Raw genomic sequence first — 10,649 nt, forward strand, 5'->3', positions numbered from 1 at the left:
AAAAATTAATATTAATTGTCTAATCACTCCCTAATGTATCCATAAGCAAATATAGAAGAAAACAATCACCCATTTAAATTTCTAACACCAATTAAAAGAATGCAAAAAGAATAGATAAATAGTAAGAAGGAAAGAACCTTGAGAAGAAGATGAAAAGAGAGAGGCAATGGAGGATGTGAGTGGGAAAGAAGTAAGAGGAGAAGAAGAAGAAGAAGATAGAGAAGATAGAAGAAGAAGAAGAAGAAGAAAGAAGAAAGACGAAGAAATAAGGAAGAAGGAAGAAGGATGAAGAAAGAAATTATGATTGAGAGAGAAAAGATAACAAATCTGGGCGGCGTGCTGATTGGGTGATGCGGCGCTACCGACGCGGACGCGCACGACGTGTGTCTGCGTGGGTTGCACAAAAAGAGAGGGGCACGTATGCACACTATACGCATACGCGTGAGGGGGTTGTACAACTGGTATGAGTCTAACCCCGCACAACCCTCTGTAACTTGTCGTATTGGGGTGAGGGGGATGTGCGACGTGTGCGCGGAATGTATGCGCATGCGTGGGTAGCCAGATGGGTATGGGGATGCGTACGCGTCAGGGACGCATTCGCGTGGGGCAGGTTGTGCGTTTAGCACAACAGCAGCGCCAGGCCAGCACACTAATCGGCCAGGCACCCTTTTTACGTCGATTTTAGGGGCGCATGTGCGCGCTAAGCACGTGCCCGCGTGCAAAGAAGAATTTGTGAGGGGCGTGTACGTACCAGGTGCGCGTACGCGCAAGGGAGCTTGTGCGCAAGGCACACCTCCTGCGCAGCTCCCACACAACTCTCTGCCAAATATGGGAACAATGTGATTCACTTAGGGGGTGCGCGCGCACCATTGATGCATATGCGTCGATGCCCCCTCTTTTTTTTATGAAGAATGTAGGTGATGATGTAGAATGTAAGAATGTATGTAGTGATAATGAGAAGAGTCACTAAAATAGAAACTAATAAGAGAGGGGCGATCATACCATGGTGGGTTGTCTCCCATCTAGCACTTTGCTTTAACGTCCTTAAGTTGGACGGTCCACAAACTCAGTTGTCTACTGATGGTGGATCTTCCAAGAGGAAGATCTCCAGTTCCTTTTTGTCCTTCATCTTCTCACCATGGTAAAGCTTTAGGCGGTGACCATTAACTTTGAGGATCTTGGGGCTTGAGGGATGATGCAGGTGAAAGACGCCATATGGTTCAGCCTTTTCCACCATATAGGGGCCTTCCCATTTGGATCTCATCTTGCCTGGCATAAGTCTCAACCTGGAGTTGTAGAGGAGAACTAACTCACCAGGTCTGAACTCTTTGTGCTTTATATTCTTGTCATGTACAACCCTCACCTTCTCCTTGTATAGCCTGGAATTCTCATATGCTTCTAAGCGAAGGCTCTCTAGTTCCTGTAATTGCAACTTCCTCTCAGCTCTGGCTTCTCAAATCCCATGTTGCATTCCCGTACCGCCTAGAAAGCTTTGTGTTCTATCTGCACTGGGAGGTAACACTGATAAATCCCATTTTTAGGGTTTATCTTGTATAGATTTTGAGGGTTTTATCAATGATCCTACGCACTTATTCATATGAAAATGCATGATTTTGTGTTCCTTTCCCAATCTTGCCTTATGGATGAAAACATGCTTCCTTTGCACTAAATTAGATATATTTTTAATCCTCCTTTAGTATCATTCGATGCCATGATCCGTGTGTTAAGTGGTTTCAGAGTTTATAGGGCAAGGATGACCTGGAGGGAGAAAGGGAGTACGCATAAAGGAAAGGAGCATGGAAAAATTAAGCTTTGGGAATTCCAACAGTGGCGCGCGCGCACACATGGTGCGTCCGCACAGATACGAGCCGCCAGGAGCCAGAGCCAGGAGCCAAGCTACGAGCTGGCGTGTTTAGCGGCTGGAATATGATCCTTATAGACGCGCCCGCGCGCGTTATGCCTGCGCGCGGATTGCGATTACCCAGGGGTGCGTGCGCGTATTGTGCGCGTACGCACCAATGGTCACACATGATTTTTTAAGAAAGCACATCACCAGAGCATGGAGGTAGTTAGATACCCTATTTTGGGGTAGAGCTTTGGCGGGAAAAGCTGAAGAAGGCCAAGGATTGAAGGGTTAAAGGGGATTCACTCATTTTTACTTTTTCTTAGATATTTTCCTAGAGTTGGTTGCATTTTTGGGTAGAGAGAGAACCTCCAACCTCTCTCTAAGATTTCATTCTCCATTGAAATTCTCCTTTGATTCTCTTGGTGAGATCTATTGTAATTCACTTTTACTTTGATGCAATTAGTAGATATACTCTTCTCCTATTCTCAATTTGTGTTCTTTTGATCCTCTCACTTTAGATCTAGCTTTGACTTTGTTACTTGGATTTGGACTAGTGAATTGAGGTATTTTCATATCCATTTACTTGCAATTGTTCAATTTTTGATGATTGTGTGATTTAGATATCTTGATTTCAACTCTTTCATCTAAATTACACAATGTCTCTTATGAATGCTCACCAAATGTTTGATAAAATGATAACACTAGCCATGGAGTAAAATTCTTTCACTTGGCTTAAAGATTGAACTATTGGAGATACTTGAATAATGGATGTCAATTGTTGATTGAGAATTAAGAATTGCTAATTGACTTTGAATGCACTAAAGCTAGCATCACCTATGGTGAAGCTAGGACTTGTGACCAAGCTAGTTACTTTCACTTGAATCTCCTCTATAATTAGGGTCAACTAAGTGAAGCAAGACTCAATTGTCATCATAATTGAAGGAAGCTATGGTGATGGAACTTCCAATGCTCATCCTTGGCCAAGTCCTTTAATATTGTTTGTTTGTTGTTTAAACTTTGTTAGCTTGCACTCTCATACCAACTCTCAAAAATCACAAAAGACTTTGACTTCCTAAGCAATAATGAACACTCTAATGCACGTCCAAGGGAGGACAACTCGGGATTAATACTCTCGATTGTAGATTGTAGAATTGTTTGATGAGAGATTTGAGTGTCGATTAGACTATACTCATGATTGTACCCACTACTAAATTCTATATCGACATACAAAATTTCGTTTATCAAAATGGCACCGTTGCCGGGGACTTGCTTATGTGTGCCATGTTATTGTTTAGTGTAAATATGTGTATATGTACATACTTGCATTTTCTCTTGATTGTTTCTTTGTTTGATTGACATAGGATTAATCTTTGTCTACTTCCACTTGTTACCATGAGCTTTACATTCCCTTCATTGTATGACGCGTTCACAACTGAATCCAAGCTTAGCCCTATTTAATTCGGAAATTGAACGAACTTTGCTTCATATTAGGCAAGTTCGGAGGCGGTTAACCTTTGGGGAAGGTGAAAAAGTTCCTACCAATTCACCGACCTTACCCGAAGTGGATTCTGATTCGTCATTTGAAGAAGGCACTAGCTATTCTTCCGTTGGTACTACTAATAGCTCTTCTTTTGATCTAGGTGCCGACACCATGGCCGCTCCAAGGAGAGTTACTCTCAAGGAAGCGGGTGCACCGGATTATGTTCTTCAACCCGTTCATGTGCTTAATCTAAACTTGGACGCGAGATTTGAACTCAAGACCGCTTTGATCCACCTCCTACCTAAGGATTTTCATAGTGTATGCTCAACAACTAGGCGAGAAGGATCTGATGAAGTTGCCGTATGGTTGTTTGCTTTCCCATTCTCTCTTGAAGATAAAGCTAAAGAGTGGTTCTACACTTTACCTAGCGAAGTTGTTTCCAGTTGGGACTTGCTTAGAAGAGGGTTCTTAGAAAAATTCTTGCCCGCGGAAAGGATGGACAAGCTAAGGAAGGAGATCTCATGTATTGTGCAAAGCGAAACGGAAACTCTATACTAATATTGGGAACGATTTCGCAAACTCCTTGACGCATGCCCAAACCACATGCTTGACACCCAAGCATTGCTTGGCTACATATGCCAAGGGATGAGGGAACAAGACTCTTTTGGATGCATCTAGCAATGGCTCCTTGTCCAAATATAGGATGGCAGAGGAGGCATGGAAACTCAAATCCTTGGGTGAGATGACAAACATTCTAAAGCAACTCCAATTGGGTCAACAACAACCTTCATCGCCTCCTCAACAGTATAGCCAACAACCTCCTCAACAATATAGTCAACAATTGGTCCCCCAAAAAGTGTGTGGCATTTGCTCTTGCTATTTCCATTACACGGACGAATGTCCGAATCTTCAAGAAGATAACACCTTGGTGGTTACCCACAACTATTATGACCACCCAAATCAAGGGTACCACCAGCAAGGCGGCAATTTCAACCAAGGGTACCCCCAACAAGGAGGAAGCTACAATCAAGGTGGTGGCAATTATAATCAAAATTGGAGGGACAATCACCAACAAGGAGGTAGGGACAACAACAATAATGGAGGCAATCAAAGATGGAACAACAACAACTCACAAAACTGATACTCCCAAAGCCAACCATACACCCAACAAAACCAAGGAAGAAACTACTAAACCTATCAACCACCACATCAACGACCACCACCTCTACCCAACCAATCACAAGCCCCTCAAATCACATACCTTTCCACTTCTCCCAATCAAGATGATACACTCCGGACTATTCTCTAAGGCCAAAAAGAGCTTCAAACCACACTTGCTTCCGGCCTTACCGGTCTTACATATACTCTACAAGCTCTTCTTGCATGCATGGACCCGCCCTCCACTTCCGCTCCTCAAGCCCCAAATTCTAGTGCCATTCCCTCTCAACCTCAACCCAATCCCAAAGGTGGCATTAATGCCATTACCTTGAGATCTGAGACTCAATTGAAAGAGAAGAAGGTAAAGGACCCAAGTCCGATCATAATCACTCAAGAGGAGGAGGGAATCAAGATAAAGGAAATAGAAGAGGAGGAGGAAGCACAAGTCATAGTTGAAAATGAAGAGACTCAACCAACAAGTGAGGTCCCCAAGAATAAGGGAGCCGTGGAAGAAGAAATTGCTCAACCAATTCCATTTCCTACACTTGTAAAGAAAGCTAGGAAGTGTATGGAACTTAACCCCAAAACAGTAAAGATGTTCAAGAAAGTTGAGGTAACTATACCCCTCTTTGATGTTATCCATTAAGTACCTAAATATGCAAAATTTCTCAAGGATTTATGCATGAACAAGGATAGAATTCTTGAGTTAGAAACTATTCCATTAGGGAGTTCTATTTCCGCATTAATTGGAGCATTACCCGAGAAGTGTGATGATCCGGGCCCGTGCATGGTCACTTGCACCGTAGATGGGGCTCAATTTCTAGATTGTATGTGTGATCTCGGTGCATGCGTTAGTGATGAGCGGAAAATTTATACGCTTTTTGGCATTATTTTTAGGTAGTTTTTAGTAGGATCTAGCTACTTTTTGGGATGTTTTTATTCGTTTTTATGCTAAATTCACATTTCTAGACTTTACTATGAGTTTGTGTGTTTTTCTGTGATTTCAAGTATTTTCTGGATGAAATTGAGGGACCTGAGCAAAACTCTGATAAGAAGGCTGACAAAGGACTGCTGATGCTGTTGGATTCTGACCTCCTTGTACTCGAAATGGATTTTCTAGAGTTACAAAACTTCAAATGATGCGCTCTTAATGGCGTTGGAAAGTAGACATCCACAGCTTTCCAGCAATATATAATAGTCCATACTTTATTTGAGATTAGACGATGTAAACTGGCGCTCAACGCCAGTTCCATGCTGCATTCTGGAGTCAAACGCCAGAATCACATCACGAACCGGAGTTGAACGCCAAAAACACGTTACAACTTGGCGTTCAAATCCAAAAGAAGCCTCTGCACGTGTAAAGCTCAAGCTCAGCCCAATCACACACCAAGTGGGCCCCAGAAGTGGATTTATGCATTAATTACCTATTTTTGTAAATCCTAGTAGCTAGTCTAGTATAAATAGGACATTTTATTATTGTATTAGACATCCTGGATTGTATTTTTGATCCTGTGATCACGTTTTGGGGGCTGGCCATTCGGCCATGCCTGGACCTTCATCACTTATGTATTTTCAACGGTGGAGTTTCTACACACCATAGATTAAGAGTGTGGAGCTCTGCTGTACCTCGAGTTTCAATGCAAGTACTACTATTTTCTATTCAATTCAGTTTATTCCTTTTCTAAGATATTCGTTGCACTTCACCATGATGAATGTGATGATCTGTGACACTCATCATCATTCTTACCTATGCACGCGTGACTGACAACCACTTCCGTTCTACCTTAGACCGGGCACATATCTCTTGGATTCCTCAATCAGAATCTTCGTGGTATAAGCTAGAATTGATGGCGGCATTCATGAGAATCTGGAAAGTCTAAATCTTGTCTGTGGTATTCCGAGTAGAATTCAGGGATTGAATGACTGTGACGAGCTTCAAACTCGCGATTGTTGGGCGTGTTGACAAACGGAAAAGAATCAATAGATTTTATTCCGACATGATCGAGAACCGACAGATGATTAGTCGTGCCGTGACAGAGCATTTGGACCTTTTTCACTGAGAGGATGGGATGTAGTCATTGACAACGGTGATGCCCTACATACAGCTTGCCATGGAAAGGAGTAAGAAGGATTGGATGAAGGCAGTAGGAAAGCAGAGATTCAGAAGGAGCACATCATCTTCATACGCCTATCTGAAATTTCCATCGATGATCTACATAAGTATTTCTATCTTTATTTTATGTTTTATTTATTGTTATTTTCTAAAACCAATATAACCATTTATTATCCGCCTAACTGAGATTTACAAGATGACCATAGCTTGCTTCATACTAACAATCTCCGTGGGATCGACCCTTACTCACGTAAGGTTTATTACTTGGACGACCTAGTGCACTTGCTGGTTAGTTGTGCGAAGTTGTGAAGTTATGTTTGGACCATGGTATCATGCACCAAGTTTTTGGCGCCATTACTAGGGAGAGAACGAACATGAATACCATTATCAGAAATCACAATTTTGCCTATCAAGTTTTTGGCGCCGTTGCCGGGGATTGTTCGAGTTTGGAGAACTAACGGTTCATCTTGTTGCTCAGATTAGGTAATTTTCTTTTCAAAAATTTTTTCTAAAATTTATCCCCATTTTCAAGAAAAAATAAATTATTCTATGGCTTCAGAATTTTTAAGAATGGACTCTAGAGTTTCATGTAACATGTTGAAGCCTGGTTGGCTGTAAAACCATGTTTAATTCCTGGACCGGAGCTTTTGACTAACATTACATGATTCCTAGAATTCTGATTGAGGACTTTGGATTCATTACTTCCTTTTTCAAAAATATGTTTTCGAAAAATTTATTACAAAAATCCAAAAAAATAATAAAATCATAAAAACCAAAAATATTTTGTGATTCTTGTTTGAATCTTGTGTCATGTTTTAAGTTTGGTGTCAATTGCATATTCATCTTGTTCTTGCATTTTTTGAAAATTCATACATTCATAGTGTTCTTCATGATCTTCAAGTTGTTCTTGGTAAGTCTTCTTGTTTGATCTTTAAATTTTCTTATTTTGTGTTACATGATGTTTTTCATGTGCATTTTTGCATTCATAATGTCTAAACATGAAAGATTTCTAAGTTTGGTATATTGCATGTTTTCTTTGCATTAAAAGTTTTTCAAAAATATGTTCTTGATATTCATCATGATCTTCAAAGTGTTCTTGGTGTTCATCTTGACATTCATAGTGTTCTTGCATGCATTCTTTGTTCTGATCCAAAAAGAAAAGAGAAAAACATAAAAATGACGTTTTAGTTTTTCTCTCTCATCATTGAAAATTCAAAAATAAAAAAATATCTTTTCCTTATTCTTCTCATAATTTTCAAAAATTTGAGTTGACTTAGTGATAAACCACTATTTTATGGTTTATCTTGTGCTTAATTGAGTGGATTTTATCAACTCTTTACCCACTTATTCATATGATTTGCATGTTTTATATTTTCCTTCCTGATTCTGTGCTATGATTGAAAACATGCTTCTTTGGCTTTTATTTCCTTTTATTCTAATCCTCTCTTATTACCATTAGATGCCTTGATATATGTGTTAAGTGATTTCAGGAATTACAGGTCAGGAATGGCTTAGAGGATGGAAATGAAGTATGCGAAAATGGAAGGAATACAAGAAGTTGAAGGAACTGAAAAGCTGTCAGCCTGACCCTCTCGCACTAAAACGATCATATCTTGATCTACAGAATTCCAAATGATGCGGTTCTACTTGCATTGAAAAGCTAACGTCTGGGGCTTCGATTTGATATATAATTCGTCATAGTGGCTGTACAGATAGGCGATGCAAACGCGCGCTTCACGCGGTCGCATCGCATCTGCAAACTTCAATCCGTGCGGACGCGTGGATGACGCTTCCGCGTCACTTTGCCGCGACCTGTACCGACCAGATTTCACAATCAGCGATTTCTGGGCTGTTTCGGACCCAGTTTTTGGCCCAGAAAACACAGATTAAAGGCTATAAAGTGAAGGAATGCATCCATTCATAATCATGCTTTCATAATTCACTTTTCATAGTTTTAGATGTAGTTTTTAGAGAGAGAGGTTCTCTCCTCTCTCTTAGGAATTTAGGATTAGGATTTTTAGAACTTAGGAATATTACTTTTTCATCACAGGTTCAATGTTCTTTAATTTATGTTTCTCTTCTACTTTGGATACTCTAATACTTTTATCTGTTTATTATTTATGTTGCCCATTTGAGTCATAAATCTTTCGATGTTAGATTTAAATTTATATTTAAATACAATTGAGGTATTTTCAGATCTATGATTTTCATTTAGCTTTTTATATTCTTGGCTTTAATTAATTAACTGGAAGCTCTTGAGTTATCAACTATGCATGATTGATTGTTATGTCGGCTAATTAATTTGAATTCCACTAACTCTAGTCTTTCCTTAGGAGTTGGCTAGGACTTGGGAATTCAAACCAATTGGTTCACTGGACTTTCCCTTGCTTACGCAAAGGTTAACTAAGTGGGATTAACTTCCATTCTTATAGGAGTAACTAGGATAGGAGTTCCAAATTTTCATATCTTGCCAAGAGTTTATTTTATAGTTATTTATTTATTTCGCTTATCATTTATCATACTTGTTCCTCATTCTCAAAACCCCCAAAATTTTACCTTTTTCATAGCAAATAATAAGTCATACCTCCCTGCAATTCCTTGAGAAGACAACCCGAGGTTTGAATACTCGGTTATCAATAATAAAATGGTTTGTTACTTGTGACAACCAAAACGTTTGTAAGAAAGGTTGATTGCTTGGTTTAGTAACTATACTTACAACGAGAGTTTACTATAACTTCTAAACCATCAATTTTCAGTTCTTCAAAATGGCGCCGTTGCCGGGGAATTGCAAACGTGTGCCTTAATATTGGTTATTGTAAATATTTTTCAAAAAAAAATATTTTTTTTTACTTGTTTATTTGTTTCTTCTTTTTCCCCCTTATTTCTGATAACTACTATGAATTCTCACCCCTCTCACTTTGAGTTTAGTTCTAATTTTGTTGCAAGGAATGGAAGCTATAACAGGAATATGCATCAAGGTCAAAGCAATCAAAGATGGACGGAGCCAAGAGGATCAGATCAACCCTTTAGGCAACAACACCCTCCTAGATATCACAGATAAAGACCATCCTACAATGCATACCAAGCTGATAGATATGGTGGACCGCCTAGTAGCTACCTGATGAGCGGATAATTTGTACGCTTTTTGGCATTGTTTTTAGTATGTTTTTAGTATGATCTAGTTAGTTTTTAGTATATTTTTATTAGTTTTTAGTTAAAATTCACTTTTCTGGACTTTACTATGAGTTTGTGTGTTTTTCTGTGATTTCAGGTATTTTCTGGCTGAAATTGAGGGACCTGAGCAAAAATCTGATTCAGAGACTGAAAAGGACTGCAGATGCTGTTGGATTCTGACCTCCCTGCACTCGAAGTGGATTTTCTGGAGCTACCGAAGCCCAATTGGCGCGCTCTCAACGGCGTTGGAAAGTAGACATCCTGGGCTTTCCAGAAATATATGATACTTTGCCCAAGATTTGATGGCCCAAACCGGCGTTCAAAGTCACCCTCAGGAATTCCAGCGTTAAACGCTGGAACTAGCACCAAAATGGGAGTTAAAGGCCCAAACTGGCATAAAAGCTGGCGTTTAACTCCAAGAGAAGTCTCTGCACGAAAATGCTTTATTGCTCAGCCCAAGCACACACCAAGTGGGCTCGGAAGTGGATTTTTATGTCATTTACTCATTTCTATAAACCTTAGGCTACTAGTTCTCTATATATAGGACCTTTTACTATTGTATTTTCATCTTTTGATCTTTGGAACCTTTTTCTTTAGATCTTTTGATCACTATGGGAGGCTGGCCATTCGGCCATGCCTAGACCTTATGCTTATGTATTTTCAACGGGGGAGTTTCTACACACCATAGATTAAGGTGTGGAGCTCTGCTGTACCTCGAGTATTAATGCAATTACTATTGTTCTCCCATTCAATTCCGCTTGTTCTTGTTCTAAGATATCACTTGTTCTTCAACTTGATGAATGTGATGATCCGTGACACTCATCATCATTCTCACCTATGAACGTGTGACTGACAACCACCTCCGTTCTACCTTCGAT

The 10,649-nt window shown here is 39.9% G+C and overlaps 2 protein-coding genes across 2 annotated transcripts; one reads left to right on the top strand and one right to left on the bottom strand.

Annotated features, from left to right (window-relative positions):
• Window positions 1–1,066: 1,066 nt before the first annotated feature.
• On the bottom strand, window positions 1,067–3,172 carry LOC107469788 (uncharacterized). Its single transcript, XM_016089164.1, has 2 exons — window positions 3,167–3,172; window positions 1,067–1,420 (listed from the first exon to the last, which is right to left on the bottom strand). The coding sequence occupies exons 1-2, from the start codon at window positions 3,170–3,172 to the stop codon at window positions 1,067–1,069; spliced, it is 360 nt and encodes a 119-aa protein (XP_015944650.1).
• Window positions 3,173–4,029: 857 nt separating this feature from the next.
• LOC107469786 (uncharacterized) lies at window positions 4,030–5,130 on the top strand. The gene is made up of 2 exons (XM_016089163.1): window positions 4,030–4,429; window positions 4,637–5,130. Exons 1-2 carry the CDS (start codon window positions 4,030–4,032, stop codon window positions 5,128–5,130), a joined length of 894 nt encoding a protein of 297 aa, XP_015944649.1.
• Window positions 5,131–10,649: the final 5,519 nt, after the last annotated feature.

This window comes from Arachis duranensis, chromosome 10 (assembly GCF_000817695.3).
Source record: "Arachis duranensis cultivar V14167 chromosome 10, aradu.V14167.gnm2.J7QH, whole genome shotgun sequence".
Classification (NCBI taxonomy): Eukaryota; Viridiplantae; Streptophyta; class Magnoliopsida; order Fabales; family Fabaceae; genus Arachis; species Arachis duranensis.